At 36.0% G+C, this 15,326-nt stretch overlaps 1 protein-coding gene across 2 annotated transcripts in view; it reads right to left on the reverse strand.

Moving 5' to 3' along the window:
* The window catches only part of LOC126176993 (zinc finger protein 846-like), a 57,835-nt gene extending 44,800 nt beyond the window's left edge, over positions 1-13,035 (reverse strand). For both annotated transcript variants that reach the window (XM_049924205.1, XM_049924206.1), the window contains exons 1-2: positions 12,056-13,035; positions 5,488-5,654 (exon numbers count right to left, since the gene is read on the reverse strand). In XM_049924205.1, coding sequence (XP_049780162.1) covers positions 5,488-5,654; positions 12,056-12,145 — 257 coding nt within the window. In that variant the 5' untranslated portion in view covers positions 12,146-13,035. The remainder of the gene's footprint in view (positions 1-5,487; positions 5,655-12,055) is intronic.
* Positions 13,036-15,326: the final 2,291 nt, after the last annotated feature.

Raw genomic sequence — 15,326 nt, forward strand, 5'->3', positions numbered from 1 at the left:
GATAATGCACAATGATAAAGTAATCACAGTGACAGCAAACAAGTCGAAAGCAATATGGAATATACTAAAAAAGGAAACAAACAAAAGTGTTAAAAAGCAAGATGACATTGTATTAAAAGATGAGTGAGGTGTGTTACTCAGAAATGGTACTCTAGTAAATTACATAAATGACTATTTCATAAACACTCCAGTTAATCTGAGTAAAAATTTTGTTAGTAATAGTAGTACCACAGTTCAAAGAGAGCAAAGTGGTAATTCAATATTGCTATGTCCCACAAATAAATTAGAAGTTCTTAAGACAATAAAAACAATGAAGAATAAAATGTCCTCTGGAATTGATGAGGAACCAGGTACAGTCATAATTAAATGTGCTAGTGTCATAGCAGAACCACTCTCACATATCATAAGCATATCATTAACAGAAGGGGCGTTCCAACAAAGATTAAAAATTTCAAAAATAAAACCATTGTATAAAAAGGGTAATATGTATGAAGTAGGAAACTATAGACCAATAGCTTTGTTATCTGTATTTTCAAAAAAAAAAAAAAAAAGTAGAGACTGTCATGAAAAATATAATTACAAATTACCTCGAAAGATTCTCTCTCTTGTCTGTAAACCAACATGATTTTCGCAAAGGCATGAGTACAGAGACAGCAATTACCCAATTCATCGAAAGCATTGTAATAGGACTGGACAGAAATAACAGTACAGGAAGGCATTCAGTACTGTTAATCATCATATCTTGCTAGACAAACTAGAAGCTATAGGTATACGAGGAGTTGCATTAAAATGGTTTCAGTCATATCTCCACAATAGAAAACAGGTAGTAGAAATTACCTCAGCAAATAATAAAAACCAAAGCATTGTGTACAGATCGGACATGCAAACTGTGCCAATCGGAGTACCCCAGGGCAGTGTTCTAGGACCTCTCTTATTTCTTACATGTATTAATGATATCAAGATCCCAATCAGTGATACACACATAACTTTGTTTGCTGATGACACAAATATTGTTGTAACAGACATAAATAGGGTATTGACAACATCTGCAACCAGGGTTTCGGAATACACACAAAACTGGTTTGAACAGAACAGGCTAACCTTAAATATTTCAAAAACTAATTATATGTATATATTACAGGAAAACAAAGTCTCACCATGATGTGAACCTCAATATTCAAAATAAACAAATTGAAAGGGTAGCTGCCACAAAATTCTTAGGTGTGCAAATTGATGAAAATTTAGACTGGAAAGCTCACATCCTCTACCTCACTAACAAGTTAAGCTCTGCTTGTTTTGCATTACGCATAATTAGTACTGTGTGTAGTAGAGAGCGTAGCAGAACTGTTTACTTTGCTTACATCCATTCTGCTATCACCTATGGCCTAACCCTCTGGGGTCATAATAAGGCAAACATGAAAAACCATCTTCACCCTACAAAAACGAGCAGTTAGAATAATTTCAAGCAGTAAAAGGCTAACACCTTCCAAACAGTTATTTCAGCAACTAAATATTCTACCCTTACCATGCCTCTATATAAAAAAAGTGTTGTTAATGTAAAAATGCACATTGATAATTACAAAACCAACTCAGATCTTCACTCATACAATACAAGAATGTGCAATGATATCCTCATAAAAAGAGTAAACAAGGCCTCCTTGGTGGTCACCGTATCTACTACATCCTTACGCTGTATTTCTCACAAATTCATAGTACAACAGAATGCACTCACATAACATCATCCTATCCCTGTAATATCCCATATCCCTGCAATAGACATAGATGCAACACCTGTTCCATACATCCTCGCACTACAACCTCATCCATTTCTGTCACAGTCCTTTTCTACCTCAGCACAGGCAGGATCACCTATGACCACATCCATATGATCTACACCTTAGCTGTAACAACTGTTCTGCATTCTACATGGACATGACAACTACATGCTAGCTGTCTGGATGAATGGCCACCACCAAACTGTGACCAAGACAGAGCTGGATCACCCAATTTCCAAGTACGCTGGCTGACATGACATGGTTCACTTTAATGACTGCTTCACAACCTGTACCATCTGGATTCCTCCCAACAACACCAGCTTTTCTGAACTGTGTAGGAGGGAACTCTCCCTGCAATATATCATTTGCCCCCACACTTCCCTGGCCTTTACCTTCTCTAGTCCCTGTCCTTCAACAGCTTCCCTGCTCCTACTCCAGTACTAAACATGCATTCTGTCCTGCCAACAAACCTACATAGTCCTTTTCCCTACTCTACTTTTCTCCTCGCACCTATTCTGACCCCTTTTCAACGGCTCCTGCAGCACAACAGCACAGCCACCCAATGCCGCACCAAATAGCCCTATCTTGTCCCCATTCATGCTTGCAAGCTTCAAGAACCTCCACTACGTACCTCAGCTAGATTTCTGCTCACCACAGACACTGTCACAGTGAAATCATAGTTCCCAGAGATGACAGTGGCCCTGTGTGTGTGTGTGTGTGTGTGTGTGTGTGTGTGTGTGTGAGTTGTGCTTGTGTGAATGAGTATGTGTTTTCTACTTCTGATGAAGGGCTTATTCCAAAAGCTGAATGTTTATATGTCCTTTCCATATTGTTGTTATTCCATCCTGGACTTTCCAATGCTTGATTTAAACTTTTATCAGATATAAGAATTACTGATGTATAAATTCTTTGGAAAAGAGATTCATGTTAACATCCAGCAGTACAAATTTTCAACTGCACACCAGTTTAGGAAACTAATAAGTAATCATTTCATACATTACATTTTTACAAATTAAATCAGGAAAAGCTGATCATAGTCATGCAAAATAGATGTCACAAAATGTAAAATCATCAATTCCAATATAATACATAGATGTACAGCTTGCTTTGAAGAAATTTTTGACCCTCTGAAATTTTTTTACCAATTTAATCTAATTTTTACAAGAAATTTGAGAGCAGTCTTACATTGGTGTTTAGTGTGGTGTCAATCTTTCAAAAGTTTATTTTCATTCTTTCACACACACTATTCTTCAATATGTGTGTAGCCCAGTACATTAATTTGCCACTTACACTATCCAGGTTTTATTTACTTAAATACTTTGTTCAGTTATTTTGCTTCAGTTAATTTCTCAGATTGACCACCAGCATCCACTAGTCTTTTGAATGAGCCATTTCTAGTTCTACTGACAACAATCAACACTCATTTTCTCATGCCTTAAAAAAAAAGACATTAGTAGATATTGTATAAATTTGCAGAAAATGTTTAAAAATACAACACATAATATCCACTGTCCATCCACAGTTCAGTGTTATAAATATTAAATTCAATTAAGTGGATGGAAATTACATTGAAGACACAAACAATCTCAGAATCAAATCAAATTATTAATCTCAAAATCCTATTACTTTTGATATTGTTGAAACTTCTTGTTAATTTCTGTCAGGTACCTATTCATTTCATACTCAGTTAATTTGATTCCACATAGATGAGCTTTGCAAAGTAACTTAATAACCAAATTAATTACTACAATATCATGTATGAGAAGCTGACATTACAAAAGAGGTATGCATAATAACAATTTGATTAAAGATCTGCAGCAGTTGGTTTTTATTAACAATTAAATATTCATTTTACATTTTTAAAGAGCTTTCTTTCATTATTACATTTCTTCAAATAACAAACATGTTTAACTTTGGTACCATAACTTTTACATAAATCCTTAAAATGTTACAATAAATCACACAGATGTCCTTTCAGAGCAAATATTATATCTCTTACACAAACATATCTTGACATTTACCAGTATCTGTTATCTCTTTAATTCTTTATTTACAACTTACTAACAAAGCATATTCACAAAAATTAAATACTTCTTCACTATTTCTAATAATTATACCACTAAATACAGTTCCTTGTATCACATTATCACAAAATATTAATTCCCTGCTTTACTTTGTTCACAAATATTACTTTCAAGGATAACAGTTCCCAATCACAAACAAAAGTATTATGACTTTTGGCCTGTGTGGGTATGAAAGATCTTTATTGGTGGCAAAATTTTTAATTTGGTCTTTGCACAGGATGTGTCAGAGTTAAAATATGTACATTTATGTTTACAAATAATTTACAACAAGCAAATTTGAAAAACAAAGTGTTTGTTTTCATTATTGTAGTATAATTGTTGCCTGCTACCGGCATGTTTAAGAATATGCATGTCACGTGTTGTATGTGGTGCACACTCTTTGTGATCTCATTGGTAACACAGCTACAGAGAGGCTGTCCGAGTTTGAGGGACCATTTTACTTTTGTCCTTGTCTTACAATGGAATACATACAAGTGAATTTTACAATGTATGATTTTATAACATTTTACAACATTTTGCTCAAGGACAGCAACTTTTATTTTAAATGTCCATTACGAGCATATGGTATTTTTAAGTTTTGTATTCACATAGTTTTGCTTTACCTAAAGACATTAGTCAATCCAATTTAAGTTTCATCTTTCAGTATTAACAGGACAATGTGTGTATGTAAGTTTCACATGATGTGCATAAACCTCCATTCACAGATCCTATCTGATGCGAGTGTCCGTCATTCCAGATGTTGAAGAGAAGAAAACTTCATGGAATGTAAAAGCCGATGAATCAGCATAGCTACACTAAGCTACGCCTTCTCTTGCAAGTCTGCTAGAAGGTGTCTACTAGTGAACAGGAATGGTTATACAGAAAGCAAGAAGCATCCATTTCACTCTTGTTACTACAAAGTTTCGTTTATCTATAAAAGAACCAATGAGTACATTCTTTGTGAACATTTATTCTTGTTGTGTTAACTCACTCATTTAGTGTTTCTTACCTACTGGTAAATTCTGACTGTACAGTACCATGTTACACAAGTCCTCAACATCAACTGTTTTAAAATGCCAGCACTGATTGTAATTTATGCATTTTTCACTACAGGATGTCACTCTTGTGTATCATGATCTGTATAAATATGTTGTTGTGTCAGTGAATAGATGTAAGGCAATGTTTGGGTAGCTTGTCATCATGTGAAAATGCACCATGAACACATGTGCTTGGTGCTCTTATCAATACTGGTATTTATATCTGGTCTTACCCCCTCATAGTTTGGTAGTATGTGACCTCAATTTAACTTTCATAATGTCTGACATACTATAGCCTTTTCATATGCAACACATTCACACTATCACAATCAGACACATATAGTTATTTATAGTATAGTGCAGCCCTTTTGCATTGGTAACTAACACAAACCATTGTGTTCCTTATTTATCCAAGTTTGTGTCCATGCAATGTTCACTGGAAGGAAACTTAATACTAACATAAAATTATGCACGTAGTTGCTCAATGGCTACTAATGCTTCACTTTTTCAATGTACACATATTCATTTTCTGTTAGTAGGCAGATGTATTCATCAATTGTCTCATACAATAACACCGCAAATGTTTATAGACCAGCTGTTGTTTTAATTTACCTTTTGCACCTGAAGACAAAAGTGTTGTTGTAGGCAGGGCACAGTCTCATTATCTTTTGCAATTTATTCAGAACTTTACATATATTCCCTCCTTCATTGAACATAGATGTCCTCCTTTCCTCCAGGAAAGTTCTCGCATTCAAATTATTCTTGGGAACAAGAGCTGGCTGAAACGTGAAGTGGAAAGCTCTGAAATATTTAGCGAGTCATGGAATGTATATCAGAGAGACAGATTAGAGGGCATAGGAGGGGGATTGTTCATTGCAGTTGACAAAAATATTGCCTCTACTGAGATCAATGTTGCATGCGACAGTGAAGTCATCTGGTCGCATATAACAGGTGAACAGGTGTAAGTGAAACCAAGTTAATTGTTGGATGTTTTTACTGGCCATCTGATTCTGCTGTGACAGTTCTAGAGTCTTTGAAAGGACGTCTACAGTCAATGGTGAGGCAACTTTAACCTGTTGAGTCTGGACTGGGATGGTGGGGTCGGGGGGGGGGGGGGGGGGGGTTACAGACAAACAGTCATCTGAAATACTTTTGAACATATTTTCTGAAAACTGTCTTGAGCAACTAGCTCAGCAGCCAACATGCAATGGATATATCTTAGACCTTATACCTACAAATAGGCTGGACCTTATCTACAATTTCAGTACAGAAAGGGGAATTAGCGATCATGATGTCATTATACCAAGTATGATTATGAAAGTTAATAAATCAGTCAAGAAGGCTAGGAGAGTGTTTCTGTTAGATAGAGCAGGTAAGCAGTAATTAATATCTCACTCATAGAATGAATTGGCATCACTTATTTCCTAAAAGATGGATGTAAAGGAATTATGGGCAAAGTTTGAGCAGATTGAAAGCCTGGTCTGGAGAGTTATGCGCCTAGTAAGTGGATAAAGGATCGAAAAGAACCACCGTGGTTTAATAATCGGATTCACCAGATGCTGAGGAAGCAGATGCTGTTGGACTTTCTGTTCAAAAGGGAACACATAAACAATGACAAGCGAAGGTTAGTAGAGATTCCTGCATCTGTGAAAAGATCTATGCACGAAGAACACAACTACTACCACTATCACAACTTAGCAAAAGATCTGGCAGAGAACCTGAGAAAATTCTGGTTGTATGCAAAATTGCTAAGTGGGTCTAAGGCTTCCATTCAGTCCCCTGTTGACCAGTCTGGTGAGGCAGTTGTAGGCAGCAAAACAAAAGTCAAAATCATTCATAGAGGAGAATTGTATAAACATACCACTATTTGACTATCAGACAGTTTTCTGTTTGGATGACATAGTAATAAGCATACCTGGCACAGCGAAACAACTGGAAGATTTGAAATCAAATAAATCACCAGGTCCAGAGAGAATCTCAGTTCGATTTTACACAGAGTACTCAATGGCATTGGCCCCTTACCTAGCTTGCATCTGTCATGAATCTCTCACCTAGCACAAAGTTCCAAGTGACTGGAAAAAAGCACAAGTGACTCTAGTGTACAAGAAAGGTAAAAGAATGGACCCACAAAATTACAGACCAATATTCCTAACATTGGTTTGCTGCAGAATCCTTGAACATATTCTTAGTTCAGGTACAATAAACTTTCTTGAGACTGAGAAGCTTATGTCCATGAATCTGCATGGTTTTAGAAAGCATGACTCATCTGAAACTCAGCTTACCATTTTCTCTATGCTGAGAACTATGGAGGTAGAGTACCAGGCAGATTCCACATTTCTAGATTTCTGGAAAGCATTTAACATGGTAACCAATTGCAGGCTGTTAATGAAGGTGAGCATAATAAGTTCACAGATATGTGAGTGGCTCAAAGACTTCTTAAATAATGGAGCCCAGTATGTTGTCATTGATGGCGATTGTTGATCAGAGTCAAGGGTATTATCAGGGGTGCTGCAGGGAAGTGTGATATGACTGCAGTTCTCTATATACATAAATGATTTGGTGGACAGGATGGGTAGAAATCTGTGGCTGTTTGCTGATGATGCCATGTTACACAGTAAGGTGTCAAAGTTGAGTGACTTTTGGCGAGATACAAGATGACTTAGACAAAATTTCCAGTTGGTGTGATGAATGACAGCTAGCCCTAAATGTGGAAAAATGTAATTTAATGCAGATGAGTAGGAAGATCAAACCTGTAATGTTCAGATACAGTCTTACAAGTGACATACTTGACACAGTCAAGTCATTTAAATATCTTGGCTTAATGCAGCAAAGCATATCAGGTGGAACGAGCATGTGAGAAATGTGGTAGAGAAGGCGAATGGTCGACTTTAGTTTATTGAGAGAATTTTAGGAAAGAGAGGTTCACCTGTAAAAGAGACAGCATATAGGACACTGGTGGAACCTATTGTTGAGTACTGCTCAAGTGTTTTGGATCCACACCAGGTTGAATTGAAAGAAGGCATTGAAGCAATTCAGAGGCAGGCTGCTATATTTGTTACCAGTATGTTCGAACAACATGTAAGTGTCACAGAGATGCTTTGGGAATTCAAATGTAATCCCTGGAAGGAAGGTAACAAGCTTGTTGAGAAACACTATTGAGAAAATTTAGAGAAGTGGTATTTCAAGCTGACTGCTGAATGATTATACTGTCACCAACATACATTGCATGAAAGGACCATGTTGAAACAAAAAATTGGACTCATAAAGAGGCATATACACAGTTGCTTTTCCTTTGTTCTATTTGCGAGTGGAACAGGAAGGAAATGACAAGCAGTGGTATGGGGTACCCTATCCCATGCACTGTATAGTGGCTTGCACAATATCTATGTAGATGTAGGTGTAACATGTATATAGTCACTCGTAAATGTATACGAGCTACACACAGTAATATAGTGTAGATAGTTTTTCATAGATAGCTTTTTTAATTCATTCACTGTAAATATTCCTTCTCTCCTTTTAGTTTTAGCTTCAGAATGTAGACTCTTAATTTCTATAGTAGTTAAGTTGTATTATGAAGTTTATAAAATACAGTTTGGTTGATGTTCATTTGATAATTTGCTTTAGTCAGCCAGCTATGCAAAGCATTATGTTGTACTGTGCACATGCACAGTGGCTGTTGACTTGTAAGCTAGCCACACAGCGCGTGCATAGCGTCTCCCTCTCTTCACTACATCATGTGTTTTGTGTTTCAGGCATATTACTACACTGCATTTAGAGAATGCACAGATTATTAAAATAAATCTCACACTCAGCAATGGAAGTGTTTTCAGAGCCTTTTAAGGCTCATGGACATTTAATCAAAATCTTAAATAACTGAAACTTACATTCTATTCGATTAACAAACATGAAATAAGTATGAGAAAATCTTTCCTTAATACTAAGCATAAAATTGTGGTATACAGGTTCAAACGAACTGTGTCATCTTGTGTATGATATACTACTTCTTGGTTCTTTAACATATGTTAACTTTTCCTAGTGCCAAAGTCTCACAAATCCTTATGTGGATAAGAGTCCTTTTATTACGCCAGGGCATCTCCCAAAAACATGGGGCATCTGACTATCAATTCCTGAAGCTCCACATTTTGGTCTTCAGTCTAACGTGCAGACTCACTTACCTAGTTATAGGATCTATGTCCTCTGGTAGCTGTTTAACCCCTTGTATATTTAAAAAAGAATAACAGCTGGATAAAATAATTGAAGTGGATATTTGTGGTGTGCTTTTGTTTATTTTCATTGGTGTTTGTTTCAACATAATCTACTGGAAATTTTTGGTCATTTCCCTTTTTCTATATCAATTTGTGTCTGATATTTTCTAAAGCTGTCCATACCAATAGGGCAATTTATCATCAATTTCTCAACCACCAGGAAAATACATTGTAAAGGAAACTTATCAATTTTAACAGGGATTAATGCTTGCAGTTCGCTTCCTTTAGACTTGCTTCCTACTGCAATCTGTGTTTTGCAATTCTGAACTGGAAGTGTTGGTATGCAGCCTCACTTTTGCACTTCATCTAGTAATCCCTCAGATATCACATTAGTCATGGTGCTGGTATCTAGATGCTTAGGTGCATTTAAGTTGAATATTTGGGCAGTAACTATTGCTTACACTGTTTCCTCACCTTCCCTTTCATGGTTAGTGGTATCTTCCTGGCACAATTCGTCTTTGATATCTCCATTCTGATCACATCTAATAAAACAGTTTTTCATTAGCTTTATGCCACCACCCCCTCTACTGGTCATTGAACAGGGGCCTATTGAGACCTGTTTAAGTTTTCCTGGCTAATCAGGGTATCGACCTCCTCATCTGAGGTGATGTGAACTAAGTGTACTTCATGGGTTTGGTTCTTCCAACTTGTGTCTTGTGCAGCTCTTGATTCAAAACCTTGATGGCTTTGCCCTCTATTTGAAATGTAATCCGGGTTATGTTGACTATAATCAGCTGTTGGTGGGTTGTCTGATTGTCTCTTTGTGTTTTGTACTTTCCAACTACCACAGTGGTTATTGCTGTGAGTTGGCAGTGCACTGCGCATCTGCTGGCTGTACCCTCTCTGATCAGTATAATTCAATTGGTTAAAATTTTGCCCTTGATTGTTCTTGCAACCTTGTTCATATTTTTGGTCTTTCCCATTGCCAAAGTGGTTCCTATTACCATTGTTACGAGGTGAGCACAGTTGCCAACTGTGTTGGTTATAGCTACCATTTTAACCTTGCTGTTCACTAAATCTTGGAGGCTCAACCTATGCATAGACATTTTGTGTTTGCACTGGCCCTTCCTCATTAATATGCTGAATGGAATCAGTTACTGATTAAAAATACTTTATGTTATGTTCTGGAATGGTAATTAATTTTTCATGGTTGTGGGCTCGCAGATGGCTTTTCAAAATCTTTAACATGTGCACATGTGAGATCTCATTCTTCCAATACAGAGTGTTATTCAAATACCACCTCCCCCCCCCCCCCCCCCATGTGTGTTACTGAATAGAGATGGATTAAAAACTTCAAAGCACAACCTCTCCTGTACCATGGGAGACAAAAATTTATCCAAAAATTCTCTCTCAAACTGTTCGTAAGTGTGGTATCTTTATGCCATGTCCATGGCCCATCGCAAGACATCGCCTGGTGTGTCTCTTTCCTATTTCTATGCAATACATTATGAAAGGCCATTATGGACACCACCAGGTTCACTCCTTTGCCTTCCAATGAAGGAACAGGGAGTTATCTATGTAGTAAAAACCTCAGTCACCTAACAGAGAGAAAAAACATGCAGCACTTTTTGTTGGTGGTGTGGCATTGTTTTGGTACACGGGATTATATTTTGAGTATGGCTGCATGACAGGTACAGTAGTTAGCAGCATCTGCTGCATCTTGTAACTTCTGCTGCTTCATCTGACGGGGTTGTGGTTGGTTGGTTGGTTTGGGGAAGGAGACCAGACAGCGTGGTCATCGGTCTCATCGGATTAGGGAAGGATGGGGAAGGAAGTCGGCCATGCCCTTTCAGAGGAACCATCCCGGCATTTGCCTGGAGTGATTTAGGGAAATCACAGAAAACCTAAATCAGGATGGCCGGTCACGGGATTGAACCGTCGTCCTTCTGAATGCGAGTCCAGTGTCTAACCACTGCACCACCTCGCTCGGTGACGGGGTTGTGACAAACTGCACGTAAGTACTAGGATTATCTGTCCAGTCTAATGGAACTTGACTGCTTGGCATCAGACATTCTTTTATTACTTCTGCAACACTAATTGGGCTACTCCACAACTTTTCCTCCCCTGCTTTAATGCCCAAATCTGTCCTAGCCAATAGTTCATTCTCTTTTTCCTTCATTGTCTCCTCGACTACTTCCTGAACTACCTTTTGCACCAGGATAATATCTTGGTCAAGCATACCTGCTTCAGCCCTATCCTTTAATTCTTTTACATCTTTTTCAATTCTTTCATGCTCTTTTTGCACAAACTGTGTGTTCAAATTTAAAGTATTTAGTTGCAATGACAATTCATGTAGTTCATCTGGTAAACCTTTACATACTGACTGCAACTTGCTTACAACACCTGTCAGAGTGTCTAAATTCTTACGTATTTGTGATTATTCCTGTTGAATTTAAGTTTGCACATCACTCAAGCCCGTCATTCTCACCATGGGAGAAAATGCTTCCCAGTGAAAATTGAGAAAACATTTCCACTACCATAATTGTGGTAGCATCACAGATTACAACATTGCTGTCACTGTGGCCATAGCATTTAAAGGCTATAGCTGGCCACCATCATAGTGATTGACATTTCCAACTTCACTGTCATTTGCTGTTATGTTGATGTCGGAAACATCTTGTGTCTGCATATTCATTAATGGATCATCAACAATGGACCTATCTGATGTACTCATTTCTGCCACTCTCAATAAAATAATTAGATAACTGAAAATTGAGGAATAAAACATCCTTTTTTAAACTGTGATGATACCGCTTCACAACCTAATCTGTAGTGCGTTAGTGGCATATACAGCAACTCAACATCAAAATAATTTCTTAACATAAATATCTACCTTGGAAAAGGTGCTATGACTATTCTTGGAAGAGGCACTAATAAGTGCAGTCATGCAAATAGTGTGTTGAAAATTTTCCTACCTCCAAGTCATTCTCTTCAGTCTTCTTGATATTAATTCTCCAGTTAATCCTCTTTGGTTTATGCATACCATATATCTGCTTCTCCTCCATTGTGATGAAAACAATATTCCAATCATAAAATGCAAAAAAGACATTGACAATTAATATAATGAAAGATTACAAAACATACAATTATATAACATTTAAACAATAATTATGTACTTTCTCTCCATGTCACCATCCAAGGAGTGTTCACCACTGCATAAACATACAATTAATTTTGGCAACAGAGAAAGGTATGATGGCAGTACACTACTCAGCAGCACTTGTTGACTGGTAAAGTTTTTTCTTTTACACAAACACTATGCTGGACATGTCGATAGGTACTGCTTTTAACTTTCTGCAACATAAATGTGAACTTATTAGTCTTGAAAGTTCTCTTCCTACTGATGACAAGTACATCTTCTCTCTCATAGTACGACAATGCCAATGATGAAATGGCAGTGGTGTTCTTGAGGATTATTCCCATGCATCTGAAGATTTCCTGCAATGGTTCATGGTGCACATAGAGGGGAAACAGATGTGTTTGAAGCTCATAGAAATAAAATACTTTTCTTTCATTGGTTATCCACTTTTTAATTGTTACACACATAGAAAATAAAAATATGTCCATACACCACAGCAGGTGGGAGCAGAAGAGCTATGTTACAAGCATTAAAAAAAGAAAGGTGGTGTAAAATATCTAAGGGTATATCATTTTTAATTTTTCTTCTGCCCTCTCAAATTCCAGTGTAATGCAAATTAACATATCTTTGGCACATTCAATTGGCACCCAAATGAATTAACACATCTCATTTGTCTATGCAGATAAACCTTATACGTACCTACACAAATCAATTATTTACTAGTCATTTGCTTATGAGCTACATTACTGCAACCCTCAAAATTGCTGAACATTTTACAGAACAGAAATACATATCCACTAAACAGTGCTATCACTTTCAAACCTACATTATATACCTTATTTAATTTGCTGTTTGTTGCCATTTTCAAAAATTTCTGCTTTGATTAAAAATGTGAATTTAATCATAGTTCCATTTACTTTATTAACTTTTTTCATTTCCAACCTGTCACACATTTTTTTTTCATTTCCAACCTGTCACACATTTTGTCTCAGCTTTGCTTATACTGGTCCTAAATAGTTGCACTTATTAATCTTTTTATGCATTACCAGATTTTTAGCTACCTCTTAAGCTGGCATTCAACAGTAATGTCATTAACTGTGTCAACATCTGCATTTACATTTTCCTTACCTACCTTCACATTCTTTACATGATCATTATCTATTTTCTCTAGCTTGGAAATCAATATAATTTTATTTTCATTAGAAGATGTTTGCATTATTATTTATTTATTTATGGCCTGACAGAAATGAACAATGATTTACATCTGCTTATTACAATATTATCCACAATTTCATTTCCTCTGGACACATGATCATTACTGAAAGATACTAATCTTGATTACAAATGTTCATTTACCTTTTGACTTTTCCTTTTGAAATAAGTCATTGCTGAATCTATCTAATTGTTAAAAACACACTTAATCCTATTCATTTTCTGATCAAATTCAATTTTCAAATCATGAATGCCATTGTTCAAATCTGATTTTAAATTACTAACATCTCTGCTAATCTGGTCTAATTTCGAATTTACACTACTTATGGGACTACAATTTTTGTCTAATTTTACACTTGAAACAAAGATTTCACTACTATTTTTGTGCAATAATGAATTCACTTCAGTACTATTTTTGCCCAATTTCTGAGTGATTTCACTACTACTTTCTTTCATTACTAATCTCAACTGCATTCGTAATTGACAGATTTTGAGTAATAACTGATTGCAATCCTTGTCCAAAGATTCCTTTCCTTGATGTTCCCTGTCTGATTTCTGATAGACTTTGCTTTCTCAGGTTAAAGTTCACTTTTCACTACGACATTATTTTGATTAGAAATTTTTAGTCTGTCCCCCCTACTGTCAGATATCAACTCCTGTGTCACTCATTTTGGCAATAGTTATTAAACATTGAGCAAAATAAACGCTTTTACCTTAAATTTTTTTTCCAGTTGCTCCCACTGTTGCATTGTCTTGTACATCATACACAGTCATTTACATCCAGGAATCTTCCCATTGGTTGATATTCTCCAAACATGGTTGTGGTATTTCCAGCTTTCCATATCTAGGTCCACTCCATCCTAATATAATCACTAAACTAATGACTAGTATACTTGCAATCCATTTATTCGAGAGTTCTTTTGCAATGACAGTGTTTCATTACTCTTCATCCGCAAAGGGCGCCAAATGTAATTTACGGATGTGATGTGTTTGCTTCTTAAACTTGCAGAATTTATTCTTTTACCTTTCTTCTACTTGATGATTATAAGGAGTTTTAAACAGTTACAAAATGATGATACACAATCCAATTAAGATTAACTTTCACTTTAGTCATGTCCATAAAAACTTTAGATGATCAGCCTGTTTGTCATGAACAACTTCAACTTAACATCACAGGTCAGTAAGCTAAGTAGACTATTATTTGTCTAGTGAACATCAGAACTTAGATTTGCATTCATGATGACTAGATAGCAACTGACTGAAGCTACGTATGCAATGCCTATTTACAGACGTGCATATTAGAGAAACTACAAAATGATACAAAGCAAGACTACTGCATTTTGATATTAACATAAAAGATGGAAAAAGATACAATAAGCAGTGAAGTAAGTTTGTTAATTGAAAAGCTGTAAAATTAGAAAATGGCAAAATAACAAGTGCTTTTAGAGGTATGTTCTAGTGTGCACAAGGATTCCCAAGCTCATCAAGAATATTCTAGAAAGTAAAATTTTCTAATTGGAATAACTAACTAACAAACTAACATGTTATTTTAGTACAAGTATACATTTTTAGAAAGAGAAGAATTTGGGCTACAAAGTTATGATTTTTTAAACAATTACATCTTGATTGGTACCTTCTGAACATAAAAATTTTGAATACAAACTATTTTTGAAATATCAAGTTTTTGGACAAAGTAAAATATTTGGTTCAAATAGGAAAATGATGGCAATTTAATAAATTATGTCAGTCTTAATACAAGCTATTTTAGCTGGTTTGAATTTAGACATGCTTGCAACTTATGGGTATCATAAATTGTGATAAATTGTGAATATTCCTTTAGACAAAATGATTTATGTGTATGAAGTTAATATTCTCTTATCATGAGCAATAAGTAA

This window comes from Schistocerca cancellata, chromosome 3 (genome assembly GCF_023864275.1).
Source record: "Schistocerca cancellata isolate TAMUIC-IGC-003103 chromosome 3, iqSchCanc2.1, whole genome shotgun sequence".
NCBI classification, from domain to species: domain Eukaryota; kingdom Metazoa; phylum Arthropoda; class Insecta; order Orthoptera; family Acrididae; genus Schistocerca; species Schistocerca cancellata.